We start from the raw sequence: 18,945 nt of genomic DNA on the forward strand, positions 1-18,945 counted from the left end.
TAGAATCCTGTCAACAAATGGGCCCATGATTTGATGAAATTGGGATATAGAACAGCGTAACGGCAATCAAGTTTATTAAGTTTTGCCGGTATCTATTAAAATCAGATTATTGCGAAATATAGTTCAGAGAAGAGTTAACGGAGTAACTGTTGAAACCCCAGGTCAAACTCAAACCGGTTCAACGCAAAACTATTTATTATCAAAATGTTAAAAGAACAAATGTAATCGGAATTCTCAAAAACCTACAAAGATCTATACTGAATTACAGCCATTTCATTTCAGGCACTCGGTGCTGGCACAGGCAAATTGATACAAAGAGTTTTGATATATAGACATAGCAAAGACGCGATTATAATACTATTTTGAGAGCCTATTTGTAGACCTCTGATACGCAATGTGTCAAATCCGGTGACAGTGACAAAACGAAAAAATACTCATCAATAATAAATGACATTAGAAGATCATATCAAAAATTTATGGCCATTTTTTCTGTAACTTAGGAAATAGAAAGGCATAGCGGTAGGCACACTGATGAGAAATTAACATTGCTGATAACTATATAATCAGTTTAGTTTGATGGCGTATATTGCACAAAAACTTGCGATACAAAATTAATAGTCTCAAGCGACAAATTTTTTAGCAAGCATGTTTCTGTCGCCTCAGTTAGCGACTTACTTGATTTACAAGGCCACAGTTAGTCCTACAGATCATCTTGTTCGCTGTTTTTGTCAACTGAGTGCGAATACTTGGTCTTCTTGTCTGTTTCCTTGTAAAGACTCTTTTTCAGTATCGGCCGCATTTCGACAGTTGTTTTGGCAACTTTTATGCCCAGCCTTTGAGTTATCAGGGCACGAGCTTTCTGCGCCAAAAATAGTTGCAGCTAGCAAGCGCCCAAACGATGACGGTCCACCAACAGGCTTCAAGCTCATTAGATCAAGTGAGTTGAAGATCAGAGGTTCCAATGACTGAGGCACTACAGCCTCGATAGTTTGATCTCGCTTCTGCTTCCGCAGCAATTCAGCAATCGGATTCGAAATCGTTTTTTGTACAAGGAGATTTTTCTCGCGTGCTCTTCGTGAACAGCGATCAGGCGACTCATTTTTGTTTCCATCAGTTTGACAAGCTCGTCCAATAACTCCTCCATCTGAGGATTCAAAGTGTGTTGACTTGCTTCATTTGAATCATCATTGACTTGTGTTTGCTCGAAGTACGAGACAGGTTCAGACGCAATCTCTGCTTATTTCGATGGGATCACTTTAATATTTTTTTTTGATTTAGTATTAGCTGGGAAGCGCTCGCCTACTTTCTGCTAACAGCAGTGCCTTGTTCTTCTTGTTCTTCGACTTCAGAAGCTGCTGTTGTAACGTTCGCAAAAGTCTTGGACTGCGTCTTATTTTCATGTAGACTGACATCACTCAGTGCTCCTCCTGCATCTACCATCAGTTTATGTACGTAGGCTATTGCACCGTCAATGACTGTATTAGCAATGAAACGCGTTAATGAACATTCGATTGGTTTACCTTCGTACTGTAGTGATTTTCGTTTTAGCAGGCTTTTTCTCCAAGTTTAAATTTTGCCGAACAGTCATTCCCGTCGGCCACATCAAGGTATTAAACAGTGTGACTAATGGTTGGAGGTCAACTTTATTGACAAAGAGCCATTTCAACGACCTTTCATTTGTCATCAGTTCGTCATCAAAATCCTCATAATTTTGTGAACCTTGACCTTTCGTGCTTCTCGGTGGTGCTTCTTTTCATGTTCAATCTATGGTAAAAAAGCAACTAAAGATAATTTTTGGCTGAGGACCCGCAAAAAGACTGTAAACGAGTAAAAAAATTTTGAATTGTTCTCACAAATTTTTGTCAGCTTTTCACTCATAACGCTTTTATTTTAAGATTGTCATCCTCTTTTGAGCTTTCCTCGTTCTCTGCAAAACTTGTTGCAAACAGTAAAAGTTAACTGGGAAACTAAACCAGATCCAGCTAATTAGATTAAACAGCAGAAGTATGGCAAAAATGACCGAGAGTGAATTGGCCTGTACTCATTGCGCATAGTTAGTCAACAGCCGTCTCAATACAAGAAAAAAGCATCGATTAACACAATTTTTTTTGCTAAGCATTGAAGAAGAAACACCAGCATAAGTAAAATGTTTTGTCACTTTGTGGCTTCCTGGCACTCATGAACTCAGAATAAACTTTCAAGTAAATGAATAAACTCACAAAATTTTCAATTCCATTTCAAAAATTGTCAACAAGATATCAAATCCGGCAGAAATGAACGTTAGTTCACAGTTTTAATATGCAAGTTTTTCAAATTATTTTTGAGTAGCGAGGTATTCTGCCTCTTCAATTAGTAGGAGGCCTTAAATTGGCGTTACAGTTCTCTGTAATTATCGCTTTTACAAGTTGCGGAGTCATCTTGGGAAACCTTAGCCATTGCAGATATGGAAGGATGCTGATTTTCAAGGCTCAACGAGCTGATTGCATCTACATGCTTCTCAACATCACGAAATTTTGCAGAATCAAGAAGGACAGTAGAAATTACCTCAATTAGCAAAGAACGAATTTGTTTTTCTTTTTAGTTCAGAGTCACCTTCGTTTTATAGGGCTCTTTTTCGAGAGTGACTTTCTCTGAACGGTTTCTGCGGCCGGCCTTATCACCCTTTTGTATGATATAACCATCACTTGAAATTCGCCTTCAATAATAAAAATCCCGCTCAGCCAGCTCGCGTAATCCAACAGTGCCTCATCACACTCCTCGTCTGTATGGGTAGCTTGATCTTTGATGGACTTTGAGGGCATTTCTGATCTTTTGTTGTGAAAACTGATTGATGTTCATTGTTTAAAAGGGGAAATGAGGTGTAGGAAGTTTAGATTATCTCATTTTAATCTACATGCAGAACTATTAATATCAGGAAGATGAATGGAAGAACAACAAGTGCGACTAAAATCGTGCCAAAAAGTTAAACCTCTGACTCTCACTCATATTTCTAAAGAAACTCAGCTATTCAGCCGAAATTCAAAAACGTGACATGTTATTCTTCACAACAGTTTATTAGTTTAGAAGAGAGAATCCACGACCAGAAAGATTCAAACCACAATTGATATCAGATTTGAAGCAATTAGAACTTTGAAGGACCTTCTGAAAGACACGTTTTGGCGTGAGAAAAACATGTTTTGACCCACCGTAGAACGAAATTAGCCCTGCAAATCTTTTGGATCGATGTTTTCGTCAACTGTGTGCGAATACTTGGTATTCTTGTCTCTTTCCTTGAAAAGAGACTCTTTTTCAGGATCGACCGCCTTTCGAAAGTTGTTTTTGGTAACTTTTATGCCTAGCCTTTGAGTTATCAGGTCACGAGCTTTCTGCGCCAAAAATAGTTGCAGCTAGCAGGCGCACAAACGATGACGGTCAAACAACAGGCTTCAAGCTCATTAGATCGAGTGAGTTGAAGATCAGAGGTTTCAATGACTGAGGCACTACAGCCTCGATAGTATGATCTCGCTTCTGCTTCCGCAGCAATTCAGCAATCGGATTCGAAATCGATTGTTCTCCAAGAAGATTTTTCTCGCTTGCTCTTCGTGAACAGCGATCAGGCGCCTCATTTTTGTTTCCATCAGTTTGACAAGCTCGTCCAATAACTCCTTCATCTGAGGATTCAAAGAGTTTTGACTTACTTCATTTGAATTATCATTGACTTGTGTTTGCTCGAAGGACGAGACAGGTTAATACGCAATATCTGCTTTTTTCGATGGGATCACTTTAATAATCTGTTTCGATTTAGTATTAGCTGGGAAAGCGCTCGCCTCCTTTCTGCTAACAGCGGTGCCTTGTTCTTTTTGTTCTTCGACTTCAGAAGCTGCTGTTGAAACGTTCGCAAAAGCCTTGGACTGCGTCTTATTTTCGTGTAGACTGACATCACTCAGTGCTCCTCCTGCATCTGCCATCAGTTTATGTACGTAGGCTATTGCACCGTCAATGACTGTATTAGCAATGAAACGCGTTAATGAACATTCGATTGGTTTGCCTTCGTACTGTAGTGATTTTCGTTTTAGCAGGCTTTTTCTCCAAGTTTAAGTTTTGCCGAACAGTCATTCCCGTCGGCCACATCACGGTATTATACAGTGTGACTATTGGTTGCAGGTCACCTTTATTGACAAAGAGCCAACTCAACGACCTTGCACTTGTCAACAGTTCGTCATGAAAATCCTTATAATTTTTTGAACATTGACCTTTCTTGCTTCTCGATGGTCTTTTCGTTTTCAATCTATGGTAAAAAAGCAAATAAAGATGGTTTTTGGCTGAGGTCCCGCAAAAAGACTTTAAACGTGTCAGGAAAAAAATTTGAAAAGTTCTCAAAAGTTTTTTTCAGCTTTTCACTCATTACGCTTTTACTTTTTTAAGGTTGACATCCTCTTTTGAGCTTTCCTCGGTCTCTGAAAAACTTGTTGCAAACAGTAAAAGTTTACTGGGAAACTAAACCAGATCCAGTTAATTAGATTAAACAGCAGAAGTATGGCAAAAATGACCGAGAGTGAATTGGCCTTCTCAATACAAGAAAAAAGATCGATCAACACAAATTTTTTTGCTAAGCATTGAAGAATTAACACCAGCATTTGTAAAATGTTAGGTCACTTTGTGGCTCCTTGGCACTCAGAATAAACTTACAAGTAGATGTATAACCTTACAAAATTTTTATACCCATTTCAAAAATTGTCAACAAGATATCAAATGCGACAGAAATGAACGTTAGTTCACAGTTTTAATATGCGAGTTTCTCAGAAAATTTTTGAGTAGCGAGGTATTTTGCCTCTTCAACGAGTAGGAGGCCTTATATTGGCCTTAGAGTTATCTGTAATGATCGCTTTTACAAGTTGCGGCCTCATCTTGGGAAACCGTAGCCATTGCAGATGTGGAAGGCTGCTGATTTTCAAGGCTCAACGAGCTGATTGCATCTACATGCTTCTCAACATCACGAAATTTTGCAGAATCAAGAAGGACAGTAGAAATTATCTCAATTAGCAAAGAACGAATTTGTTTTACTTTTTAGTTCAGAGTCAACTTCGTTTTTTTAGGGCTCTTTTTCGAGAGTGACATTCTCTGAACGGTTTTTGCGGCCGGCCATATCACCCTTTTGTATGGTATAACCATCACTTGAAATTCGCCTTCAATAATAAAAATCCCGCTCAGCCAGCTCACGTAATCCAACAGTGCCTCATCACACTCCTTGTCTGTATGGGTAGCTTGATCTTTGATGGACTTTGAGGGCATTTCTGATCTTTTGTTGTGAAAACTGATTGATGTTCATTGTTTAAAAGGGGAAATGAGGTGTAGGAGGTTTAGATTATCTCATTTTAATCTACATGCAGAACTATTAATATCAGGAAGATGAATGGAAGAACAACAAGTGCGACTAAAATCGTGCCAAAAAGTTAAACCTCTGACTCTCACTCATATTTCTAAAGAAACTCAGCTATTCAGCCGAAATTCAAAAACGTGAGATGTTATTCTTCACAACAGTTTATTAGTTTGGAAGAGAGAATTCACGACCAGAAAGACTCAAACCACAACTGATATCAGATTTGAAGCAATTAGAACTTTGAAGGACCTTCTGAAAGAAACGTTTTGGCGTGAGAAAAACACCTTTTGACCCACCGTAGAACGAAATTAGCCCTGCAGATCTTTTGGATCAATTTTTTCGTCAACTGAGTGCGAATACTTGGTCTTATTGTCTCTTTCCTTGAAAAGAGACTCTTTTTCAGGATCAGCCATCTTTCGACAGTTGTTTTTGGTAACTTTTATGCCCAGCCTTTGAGCTATCAGGTCACACGAGCTTTCTGCGCCAAAAAAGGTGCAGCTAGCAAGCGCCAAAACGATGACGGTCCACCAACAGGCTTCAAGCTCATTAGATCGAGTGAGTTGAAGATCAGAGATTCCAATGACTGAGGCACTACAGCCTCGATAGTATGATCTCGCTTCTGCTTCCGCAGCAGTTCAGCAATGGGATTCGAAATCGATTGTTCTCCAAGAAGATTTTTCTCGCTTGCTCTTCGTGAACAGCGATCAGGCGCCTCATTTTTGTTTCCGTCAGTTTGACAAGCTCGTCCAATAACTCCTTCATCTGAGGATTCAAAGAGTTTTGACTTGCTTTTCTTTGAATTATCATTGACTTGTGTTTGCTCGAAGGACGAGACAGATTCATACGCAATCTCTGCTTATTTCGATGGGATCAGTTTAATAACCTCTTTCGGTTTAGTATTAGCTGGGAAAGCGCTCGCCTCCTTTCTGCTAACAGCAGTGCCTTGTTCTTTTTGTTCTTCGACTTCAGAAGCTGCTGTTGAAACGTTCGCAAAAGTCTTGGACTGTGTCTTATTTTCGTGTAGACTGACATCACTCAGTGCTCCTCCTGCATCTACCATCAGTTTATGTACGTAGGCTATTGCACCTTCAATGACTGTATTAGCGATGAAACGCGTTAATGAACATTCGATTGGTTTGCCTTCGTACTGTAGAGTGATTTTCGTTTTAGCAGGCTTTTTCTCCATGTTTAAGTTTTGTCGAACAGTCATTCCCCTCGGGCACTTCACGGTATTATACAGTGTGACTATTGGTTGGAGATCACCTTTTTTGACAAAGAGCCAACTCAACGACCTTGCACTTGTCTTCAGTTCGTCATCAAAATCCTCATAATTTTGTGAACCATGACCCTTCGTGCTTCTCGATGGTCTTTTCATTTTCAATCTATGGTAAAAAAACAAATAAAGATAATATTTGGCTGAGATCCCGCAACAAGACTTTAAACGATTCAAAAAAATTTTGAAAAATTAACAAAAAACTTTTTCAGCTTCTCACTCATTACGCTTTTGTTTTTTTAAGATTTGCATCCTCTTTTGAGCTTTCCTCGGTCTTAGTATGACCGAGCTTTCCTCGGTCATAGTAAAAATTTACTGGGAAACTAAACCAGATCCAGCTAATTAGATTAAACAGCAGAAGTATGGCAAAAATGACCGAGAGTGAATTGGCCTTTGTTCATTTGCGCATAGTTAGTCAACAGCCGTCTCAATACAAGAAAAAGCTTCGATTAACACAAATTTTTTGCTAAGCATTGAAGAAGAAACACCAGCATAAGTAAAATGTTTTGTCACTTTGTGGCTTCCTGGCACTCATGAACTCAGAATAAACTTTCAAGTAAATGAATAAACTCACAAAATTTTCAATTCCATTTCAAAAATGGTCAACAAGATGTCAAATGCGGCAGAAATGAACGTTAGTTCACAATTTCAATCTGCAAGTTTTTCAGAGAATTTTTGAGTAGCGAGGTATGCTGCCTCTTCAACGGGTAGGAGGCCTTCAATTGTCCTCACAGTTTTCTGTAATGATCGCTTTTACAAGTTGCGGCGTCTTCTTGGAAACCGTAGCCATTGCAGATGTGGAAGGCTGCTGATTTTCAAGGCTCAACGAGCTGATTGCATCTACATGCTTCTCAACATCACGAAATTTTGCAGAATCAAGAAGGACAGTAGAAATTATCTCAATTAGCAAAGAACGAATTTGTTTTACTTTTTAGTTCAGAGTCAACTTCGTTTTTTTAGGGCTCTTTTTCGAGAGTGACATTCTCTGAACGGTTTTTGCGGCCGGCCATATCACCCTTTTGTATGGTATAACCATCACTTGAAATTCGCCTTCAATAATAAAAATCCCGCTCAGCCAGCTCACGTAATCCAACAGTGCCTCATCACACTCCTTGTCTGTATGGGTAGCTTGATCTTTGATGGACTTTGAGGGCATTTCTGATCTGTGGTTGTGAAAACTGATTGATGTTCCTTGCTTAAAAGAGGAAATGAGGTGTAAGAAGTTTAGATTATGTCAATTTAATCTACATGCAGGACTATTAAATACAGGAGGAAGATGAATGGAATAACAACATGCGCGACTAAAATGCTGTCCAAAACTTAAACCTCTGACTCTCACTCATTTTTCCGAAGAAAAACTCAACTATTCAGTCAAAATTCAGAAACGTGACATGTTATTCTTCACAACAGTTTATCAGTTTAGAAGAGAAGCCACGACCAGAAAGACCCAAACCATAATTGATATCAGATTTGAAGCAATGATAACTTTGAAGGACCTTCTGAAAGAAACGTTTTGGCGTGAGAATAACATCTTTTGACCCACCGTAGAACGAAAAACCATCCCGATCACCTCCATCCAGTTCATTATTTAGAAAAATTGATTCCCGTCAGGTTTTAACAGACATAGAGCAATGCAAAGTGAAGTTGGAAGGGGAATCAGACAAAAACGAGGAATAATTGGAGTGAAAAGCTGACCTCATTCAGACAAATTGCGAACCAAAATGAAATCGTGATGGCTCAGATTTCAAATTCATCGGGTTCCTTATACTTAGAAAACGATTCGTTCTTAGACAACTATCAGAAACTAATAAAAGTTACACCATATTGGCCTAAAAAAGGATAAACCTGTACCTCCCAGAGAGAAGGCCTTTTTCCGTGAAACTAAAGAACTATTCAGCCAAATTTTTGAAATCTGACCCACTTTTTCTGCAATGCGGCATTTATTAGTCTATTAGAGTTAAGCTACAACAATAAAGCTATCAAAAACGACAAGTGATATCAGATTTGAAGCAATTTAATTCTTCAAAAGATCTTGTGAAAGAACACTTTTGGCAAGAGGAACATATCTTTTGACCCACCGAAAGAGAAATCAGCCCTATCACCTCCAACCAGTTCATTAGTTAGTAAAATTGATTCGCCGTCGGGTTTTGAAAGATTTAGAGCAATGAAAAGGTAAGTGGCAAGGGAAATTAGGCAAAGAAAAACAGAATAAAAGAATTGAAAAGCTCACCTTATTTAGACAAGTTGCCAACGAATAAGATGAAGTATGTGATGGCTCAAATTTCGTATGCATCCGTTTCAATATACATGCAAAACGATTCAAGCCGAGAATAACTATCAGAAACTAATTAAGGTTACTCCAGTTTGGCCTAAAAGAGGACAAACCTGTAACCTGTACTTGCCAGAGAGAAAAGGCCAATTTCCTTGAAAAAAACAACTATGCAGAAAAATTTTGAAAACCTGGCCCACTTGTTCTGATATGCAGCATTTCTTAGTCTATTAGAGAGAAGCTACAATCAGAAAGCTCCCAAAAACAACTGCTGATATCAGATTTGAAGCAATTTAAATCTTCGAAAGATCTTCTGAAAATCTTCTGGCGAGAGAAACACATCTTTTGGCCCAGCGAAAAAAGAAAAACCAGCCCTATTACCTCCCGTCAGTTCATTAAAAAATACAACTGGTTAAGAGGCATAGAGAAAATTAAGCGGGAAGGGAAATTAGGCAAAAAAACAATAAAAAAAGAGAAAAGCTCGCCTGATTCAGACAAATTGCGAACCAAGAAGATGAAGTTTGTGATTTTGGGAACCAACTGCCTAGAGCATTCAAAAAAACTTCAGTATCAACAAGTTAAGTCTACGTTTGTTTTGTTTGTATAATATTTTGAAAAGAAATCAACAAACATAGGAACTGTTCCCATTTTGAGACACAATTGTCTCACAAAGTTGCGCAAAACAGCTAGACGCGACTCCTTAAACGTAAATCGGAACGCAATTATGGTCCACTATTTATTTTTTAAACACCAAAAACCATTATCGGTATGTTGGAAAAATTCCTAGATGGCCATGAAGGCCGGGGTTCTCTGGGTGTTTTTATAAAAAAGCAACAAGAGCAAGAAATTCCTGTAAAGCCGACAATTGGAAAATTGAAATGTAAATTGCACACAATTATGGGTTTAAATAGCTTCACGCGCACTGTTGGAGGCTGATTAGCACATTATATTTGTAACATCAAAACCCAAAATAGCATAACATCAATTGTAATGTATTAAATCGGCGGGTGTTAGATTTGTTTTGAGAGTTTAGAAACAAAACAAACTTTTAATGACCCAAATAAATAGAAGAACTCATTTGCTCAAGCTTGTTCAGCACTTTTAAGGCAGAAGGGAACCCTGAATGTTCAATTTGTTTGGTTTGTTGCATGGGAATCAGTAAAACTCCCAAAAGATATCTTATTTTCGAGTGGACACCCAATTTTCGCAAATTCATGTCAGTTTTTCAGAAAACAAGCTTCCTTCCACAAACTAAGAGGCTTCTTTCATCTAAACTCCACACTTATCGAGAAGTTGCTTGCATAGTAACTCGCCCGTTTTGTTGTACCAGAAAACTGATGTCCAAGAATATGCCAAAAATCAGCAACCTATACAAGTTTGAACCTCTATAACTTTTTGCCCCGACTGATTGAGGGAACCAAGTGCCTGGAGCTGTCAAGAATAATTTAGTATGAACAAATTAGTTTAACGTTTGTTCTGCTTGTTAAAATAGCTTAACAGAAATCAACAAACATATGAACTGTACCCCTTTTTTGGTTTTTAAGAGACATTAATTTTAATGTAAAATATTTCACTAAGGAACAAATATGTAAACAGGAAGGAATAACTTTGTTCAATCACTAAACATCAACACGTTTTTTTTGAGTTTGTTAATTTCAAGTGTGTTCTGACTTGATAAAAAGCTCCTATCTTTGAGGGCTTCTAGAGTTTTTCCAGGCAGTAATTTTGTACAAATCTTTTTAATCATCCTGTTAACTAATTTTTGAAAACAGTACAATGATGTTTCACTTCGGGAATACCTTTCTTGTAAGTTGATTTTGATAGTACAAAAAGCTACCAGGGGTTGCTGAGGCCGGTTTTACCTGCATATGTGCAAATGTAACGGTTAAAAGAACAATGATGGAAAGAAAAAAAAAAGCTGCAAAATTTTTGTTTGAAAGCTCCAATTTTCATCAAAAGTTGTTTTGTCTGTTTCAGTTTTTTTTTCATGCTCTATCAAGCCAAATTTGGTTCTTATGCAGCTGTTATTGCAAAGTTAGGAAAGAAAAAAGCCTTACATCTTGTACCGACTTACAATAGAAAGTTGGTCTGCAACCAACATCTGGTGGTCTAAACTGCAAATAAGTTCTTGAAACACTCTTCCATTTTAGCATAAAGAGCTAACCGTTATGTTTTGAGGCGTAAAAGATTTTTTTCTCCGAATAATTGCTTCGCTCTACGAATGTTTTTTCTCATATTTAGAGTTTTCTGCAATTAGCTTGAATCATAACCAACAAATGTTGCTGCGGCCATTAAACAAAAACTGGTGCTCTAAACTGCAAAAAATTCCTTGAAAGACTCCTCCAGTTTAGGAAAAATAGGCTTTTTGTTGTTTTTTGTAGTTTCATGTGGGAATTTTTCATCGAATTATTGTTGCCCACTACTAATAATTTGTGCAAGTTTGTTATTTTTTTGCAAATAGTTTAAATTCTCATGTTGACAAAAACCGGTAAAAGAATGTTGTTTTGAGCTAAGATTTTTGTTCAAATAATTCACTTCAAAAAAACCAAAATAATACAAACCATTTCTTTTATGGATTTGATCTCAGTGAAGCACCTTTAAGGACTAAATGCTCACTAAATGCAAAATGTCACTGTTTTTCAGCCAACTGAAAGCATCGATTTTGAGCAAAAAAAATGTTGTACTAAACTCTGGGTAGTACAAGCTCTGTCAGAACTTTCTTGCTGGTTCCGTGGGCTTTATGCCAAAGTTGGGAGGAAACCAGTTAAAGGAGGTACGTGTTTTGATGTGAATATATTGGTGTTGTGAAGTGCAGATAGGTCATTTAAACGATCACCCACATTAGTAACTCCGTTTATAGTTGGAGAATATGGTTTCTTTGATTAATTGTTTCGCAGTACGAAACATTTCATCATCTTTAAATCTTAAACTTGTGCATAGTGTAAATCCTCTTGCCAACCATAAACGGTACATGGCAGGTTGATATTTTCAGCTGAGAACTCTGTTCCAACAAGTTACTCTAACTGCAACAATTTGATACAAATTAGTTCCGTTGGTGGCTTGAACTACAGAGAGGCCTATGTAATGATTAAAACGTCATTAAAAGCAAACAAAAATTTTTCCTGATGGCGTTGATTTGCTTAAACTGTGATTGTTCATGTTTTTTTTTGTGTAACGAAGAGTTTGAACAAGCGAAAAATGGCTTTTGAATTATTTTTTTCAATTCCTTACGATCCTTGTATGACTACCAAGAATTCATGGAAATCATATATGACCTAGTACGATTACAAATTTATTTTCTCATTTTTTCTTTTTTTAACCACAGAAGTGCCATATATGGTTTTATTTGTTGCTTCTGAAACCCACTACATTTTTTAAAAGTCTGAGATAACTTTTGAAAATTTTTGTTTGATCCTTGTATGAGTACTAAGAATTCATACAAATCATATATGACCTAGTATGATTACTAAGAAAAAAATTAATTCTACGCTTTATGCGCCTTTGATTGATTTTTCCGTATCAGTAACCTGGAACATAGCGATTGAAGCCGTTTGAGAGTGGGTTTTATTATTTGTATGATCCTCATTTGACTACCGAGAAATCATACAAATCATATCTGACCTTGTATGATTACCGGAAAAAATGAATCTCAAGAACTCATCGTCGGGTTACTCTGGTGTTTTTTTTTAGCGTTATAGCTTTTACGATTAGAGTGGTTTACAACTATTTAAATTTTTTGTATGAAACTTGTACGATTACGGGGAAATCATACAAATCGTATATGACCTTGTATGGTTACCGGGGATCATATATGACCTTTTTTGAAATCAAGGAAAGTTGTAAGATGGGCAATCCGGGAAGATGTTGCTTGAAAGGTTCCGTCGGTTCTGTTGCAAAGGTATTTATAAATGAAAGTTTTAATTGAACTTAATTCAGAGTTAACTTTATATCAGCCGTTTTATAATTATCTTGTATCCAATTTATTGTGAAGTTTACTGTAACCAAAGTTTTTGTGTTGTTTGTCTCTGAATTTTTAGCAATCATAGAAAATTTTGTATCAATTTTTTTCTTTAGCTTTTGATTTGTTGCTGATGTCTTTGTTTTGGCGACATCAACAAAATTTTATGATAATTTATTAGCGATTTCTAATCTTTGAGACTTTAGGTTTGTTTTTTTTTAATACCTGAAAGCAAATTTTTTAGTAATTTTTTGTGGTTTTAAATAAAACTTTTTTTTTATTCCCGTAAGTATTCATATCTCTTTTAGGAGCAAAAATGTTTGTTTATCTGATGAAGATTTTTTGCATGCCTTTTTTGTGGTAACTTGACATGTTTTTGCAAATTAAAAAGCGTGAACAGCGTGCGCGATTAGGCTGCTTCCGTTTTTAGTTTGTTGATTTTTTTAAATACAATGTAATGTATAGAAGCTACTATTTTTTTGAAGAATGAACAATTGTGCTCTTACAGTGGCAATGGAAATCAAAATGCTATGACAAAGTTACGTTTGCTTTTTAATTTTTTCAAAAATTGATAGAGCGTATTAGTAAACAAAAATTGAAGAGTGGAGCGAAGAGTGATTTTTTCTTGAGCTGTTGAAAAGTTTTTAAAGTTAACAAAACTTTTTTTTCAAGTTCGACTTTTTCTAGCTAGTTTTGATATTTCTTATAAGTTTATTTGAGGCTCTAGTAATAGTAAAGTTGATTTGAGAGCGTTCTGATGATTTTTTGAAGAATGAACAATTCTGCTCTTATAGTGGCAATGGAAATCAAAATGCTATAACAAAGTTGCGTTTAATTTTTAATTTTTTCAAAAATTGATAGAACGTATTAGTAAACAAAAATTGAATTCTGACCCAAAATTTTGTATAGTTTTTTCAACCTAAGATTGATGGCACTTAAGCTGAATTTTAAAACAAGAAACTGGGAAAAATTTACAAACCTTTGAATTTCAAATAAATTTTTATTTAACGAATAAATCGAGTTCCCAATACATGTGCAGCCTGTCATATTTTGTATCTTTATTTGTTGCTGAAAAATCTTGTTATTCATTTCATTTTTTCTGGCGCTCTTCATGCTAGAACTTTTTTTGCACACTCAGAGTTACGCGCTCCTTGTTAATGAAGTTCAAGCAGTTACGATTAATTACAATTACAAGTTGCCAAATTACAATAGGTTATAGTTACAATAGGCTTGTTTCCCGGGCCAAGGATTTTCCCCAAAAATAACGGCGAAAAGAGTGTGAAAAGTGTAAAAATAATTACACTCTATTTCTCCGCTTAATTAAACGTGTAAGAGTGTTTTAAAAAATAAAAGTGAAAGGAGGTAATGCGGATTGATCCTCAATACTCCCTAAGTCGAATATGTTACTTTCTTTTTGAGCATTTACCATTGCGCCAACCGATACTAGTATTCAACGCTTCACTTTAGTGATATTGGTAATTGTGTAAGAGTGTAATTTTCTATCAGTCCATTCTAAATTACACACTTTGCAAAGAGTGTAAAACAGCACATTTTAAGCTTAAAAACTTAATTCAGTTCTGGAACATTGCATTTCCAGAAAATTTCAAGTTTCTTCACGTGCAGTTTTTTCATTATGATCATTTTGAGGTCATAGAGTTCGCCCGGACTAAACTTATCCCGCATAGTCTGAAAACTACTCATACCCCAAAATTAATTCTGAGCAGGATAATGTCATAATTTTGTAGCTTATAACTGGTAATTACTATAGTAGTATACACACTTTTTATGTATAAACTAGTGTGTACGCAATTACCACAAATACCGTGTAGCTCAGTGGTTACGTCTTGATACGCAAATAAATGTTACAAGCACCCACGCGGGAGTTCAATTCGAATTTCAAGCAGACCTTGTAGGCGGGCGTTTAGCTGAACATATTATTTTTCATGCAGTAAATTTTACGCAGAAATCAAGGCTGGCCAGTGTAAATTGGGACATGAAAAGAGTACAGGTCATCCTAAAAACAGAATGTCTCTATACTGATTCAGCGGTGATTTGATCTACCACCAACCTCCGGGTAATAAAATGATCATCTGTAGTTCTTACTAACTATGAAAATTCTTATAGGATTCTCTCTATCAATTGCAAGACCATAGATCATACTAAGAAGAATTAATTGTTAATTGACGTGTTTATGCAAATTAAAAAGCGTGAACAGCGTGCGCGATTAGGCTGCTTCCGTTTTTAGTTTGTTGATTTTTTTAAATACAATGTAATGTATAGAAGCTACTATTTTTGCAATTGTGCTCTTACAGTGGCAATGGAAATCAAAATGCTATGACAAAGTTACGTTTGCTTTTTAATTTTTTCAAAAATTGATAGAGCGTATTAGTAAACAAAAATTGAATTCTGACCCAAAATTGTGTATAGTATTTTTAAACTAAAATTGATGGCACTTAAGCTGAATTTTAAAACAAGAAACTTAGAAAAATTTACATCTGTAGTTCTTATTAACTATGAAAATTCCTATAGGATTCTTTCTATCAATTGCAAGACTATAGATCATACTAAGAAGAATTAGTTGTTAATTACTAGTGTTGTACACCCCGGATGGTTTTTTCTTAATCTGTCCATTTTCTCTCTATATGTAATACGTCCACATTACAAAAAAATAAAGAAAAAATTTATTTCGCTATTCAAGGATTTATAATCAGAATCGAGAATCAGCAAAAGGAGCGTCAAGCTTCCATTAGCAGCTTATCCTGTTACGTGTTTTTCGGAAATAAAAACTCGGAATTATTGTTCAGATTCGAATTCCTTCGGTTCAGGGAATCAGACAAAGATTGGTATCAGCGGTTTTAAATCTTTTAAATATTAACTAACAGTATGACTATTTGAAAATATATCTACAAAGTGATTAACTTAAATTGGATGGTGAAAGTACAGAAGGAAAGGGCTCAAGCTGTTTAAGATTACTGTCGCGCATTTTGCTTTTTTAAGATTACTTATGTCTATGAAAGATAAGGTTAAAATTGTTTGACACTAATTGTTGCTTTACTGTTATTGTTTGCAGTCTACGGGTGCAGTATTTGTTCACCCTTATGCACACCCGGACATCATATGTGGCCAGGGAACAGCAGGACTTGAGATGATCTCCCAGGTGCGACAGCAACTCGAGAATGGTGATATAGGAACACAGATCGACGCTGTGTTAGTGCCCGTTGGAGGAGGGGGACTTCTGAGGTATACTCATGATCTCTAATCACGCTTTTCCGGTCATTAATAGAACATCAGTTATGTGTTCAGGAGGCGAAGAGGTCATTTTAAATTCTGTGATAAACATTTTCTCTTGGTTCTTTCACTCTTTCGGTTTAGATGCGAGATTTATCTTAATTGCAGAATGCTGAAAGGTTATTCGAATTTTCTAGTTATGTCTTTTTAGGACTCGGAGTGTTTTTCAATCAGTATTTTTGGAGTGAATTTGAAGCAGGAAATGCAGTACGCGTTAAGATTTGTAGCTGAACAGATTTGAAGAGTGGAGCGAAGAGTGATTTTTTTCTTGAGCTGTTGAAAAGTTTTTAAAGTTAACGAAACTTTTTATTCAAGTTCGACTTTTTCAGCTAGTTTTGATATTTCTTATAAGTTTATATGAGGCTCTAGTAATAGTAAAGTTGATTTGATAACGTTCTGGTGATTTTTGTATGAACTGAATTGATACCTATTTGGCCTCATATACATTTTTTCGTTAATAATCTTATTTCCTGTTAGTGTAGTTGATCAGAAAGCTGAGAATAAATTGCAAAATTTTTTAAATATTTATGCCATTTTCTTGCAGTTTTTATTCTTGAAAGTTGGTGAACTTTGTGAGGTATCATGTTTTCGCTATAGCTTGTTATATCCATCGAGAAATCCTTGCGTAGCTGTCGACAATGCGTATTTGATTATGCTATGAAATTTCGCCACCTTCCACAGAGCAGAAAAGGTGACATGGTTCTTAAATTTTGATCTAATTTCAAAGCAGAGTCGTGCCAGTGTTTCAGATTTCCGAAGTCCACCCCCTCCCCAGATTAGTGGGTGCATTTTTCACCCCCAGACTCTCAAGCCATATTTTAATTTACATAATGATTTACTATGTAATGGCACGGGCTCTGCAACTAGGGGCGCATGTTTTTTGTAGGGGGTTGGGGTGCTTATCATTCATTCATCGATAAAATATGCAACTGTGTTAACACAAAGAGTTCGTTCAAGGCAGCTGGCTTCATCGAGAACCGGCCGTTGAAAATGTGTGCGATGAATCCTTCCCTTGTGCTTAACTCCAGTTAGACTCTTGTGGAATAATTATTTACTCGATGCCTGGTATTTTTTATTTTTACAGAAAGTTAAAAAATATTACAAAATGTAAAAAAATAATATTTGAATTTTTTATCTGTATGATGAATTAGAAAAAAAATTATTGCTAATTGTCAGTATATAATTATTTTTGGAACTCAATAAGGCAAATCGGTTGACCTTATTTTGAATCTATAAAATTAGGGTGTTAATCAAGAGTTTTGCAAATTTTTGTTGGTTTCGCCCCTTTTGTAGCCCTTTTAGTCTACGTGTATAAGAAAAAATTATTCATTCGTTTGAGAAAAATGTTTTTTGTTTTCTCTACCACCAAAAATGTGATAATCAGTTTTTAATGAAAGAAGTTCATAGCAATTATTGTAAACGTGTGTGTCTTTTTTATGCAAAATTTTCGCTTGATAATATTGACTTTTCGAATTATTTTACGCCCTTGACTTTTTGCCTTTCGCGAGATCTAAAATTCTCTCTCAATCACAATTTCAAGCAGCTGAACTCAATTGGCTGCAATTTAATACTAAAAGTCAAATGAAAAGTGCGCCGAAGCTGGCGCCATTTCTTACTTAAAATCTTAATAGTGGTATATGTTAACCTCTTATGTGGTTATTTGAAGTCCACTATTGAACTTCTTAGTCCCATTTAGGCTCCCCCTCCCTCCCTCCCTCCCCCCTCCCCCTCCCCCCCCCCACCGACTGAAGCAGGCTGCAATTGATTAGAGCTCCCACTAGTCGTTCGAGAGCAATTCTTCCGACGCTTAGTCGGTAATGTTTAATATCCTACCCCGCGGCCAAAGAGAGCTTTGAACGCGTACGGCGCGCGACGACGGATTATAGAGATAGAGTAGCAAAATTATTTTTTCTTTGTTACCTGTGAAAAAAATTGCATTTCATAGAAAAACTATTACTTTCATATTTTTTGAAATTTAGTTACAAACACGAATTTTTATTGATAAGGCGCTGTTGCAAGATGTAATAGCCTTCATAGCCTTGGTTTGTATTTTGGTATATTTTAAGAAAAATTATGCCAGTACGTTGACCTTTATTTTTTGTGCTTGAATTGATTTTTTAATCATATAAAACGTTGCTCACTTGGCAGTAGTGTTTTGCTTAGTTTTAGGGGGTGTTTAATTTTAGCGGGATATCAACCGCTATCAAATACAAGTACCCAAATGCTAAAGTGTTTGCAGTGGAACCAGAAACAGCTAACGATGCCAAACGTTCCTTCGATACGCGAACTCTGACACCTAATGAGAATTATCCGACCACAATCTGCGATGGACTACGGACCTCCATGAGTGAAATAACTTTCAATCACATGATGGCTAATGTCGATAACGTCATGCTAGGCAAATATTTGTTCTCTCATTTGGTGAAAGTTAATAAGACTGTAAATCATTTCCAGACTTTCTAATGGCTAAACCGTCATTGGTGCACTGAAAATGTCTGCCAAAATGTCAGCAAAAAATCTCTTTGAGGTTGCTTTCCTTAAAGTTCTCCATGAATTTTTGGCAAATTAATTCAAAATAAGTTGTATGTTGAATTGAAAGTGTCTCTAACCGTAAACACCATTGAGGTTGCAAGTTAAACAGCCCGGGTTCATCATACCAGGTTGTATTAGTCTTACAACTAAGTCATGTATGATTTGCAATCGCTTAATAGGGTATTTGTATTTTGTATGATTTCTTAGTAGTCATGCAAGGACCGTACAAAGAGTCAGACTTACTTCAAAAACGCTTTAATCGTTAC

The 18,945-nt window shown here is 36.3% G+C and overlaps 1 protein-coding gene across 1 annotated transcript in view; it reads left to right on the forward strand.

Annotated features, from left to right (window-relative positions):
- The window catches only part of LOC142350255 (serine racemase-like), a 45,437-nt gene that overhangs the window by 26,156 nt on the left and 336 nt on the right, over nt 1-18,945 (forward strand). The window contains exons 3-4 of the mRNA XM_075402030.1: nt 15,930-16,099; nt 18,334-18,545. Of these exons, the coding sequence (XP_075258145.1) occupies nt 15,930-16,099; nt 18,334-18,545 (382 nt within the window). The remainder of the gene's footprint in view (nt 1-15,929; nt 16,100-18,333; nt 18,546-18,945) is intronic.

The sequence above is a fragment of the Convolutriloba macropyga genome, chromosome 12 (assembly GCF_964194025.1).
Source record: "Convolutriloba macropyga chromosome 12, txConMacr16.3, whole genome shotgun sequence".
Lineage (NCBI taxonomy): Eukaryota > Metazoa > Xenacoelomorpha > Acoela > Convolutidae > Convolutriloba > Convolutriloba macropyga.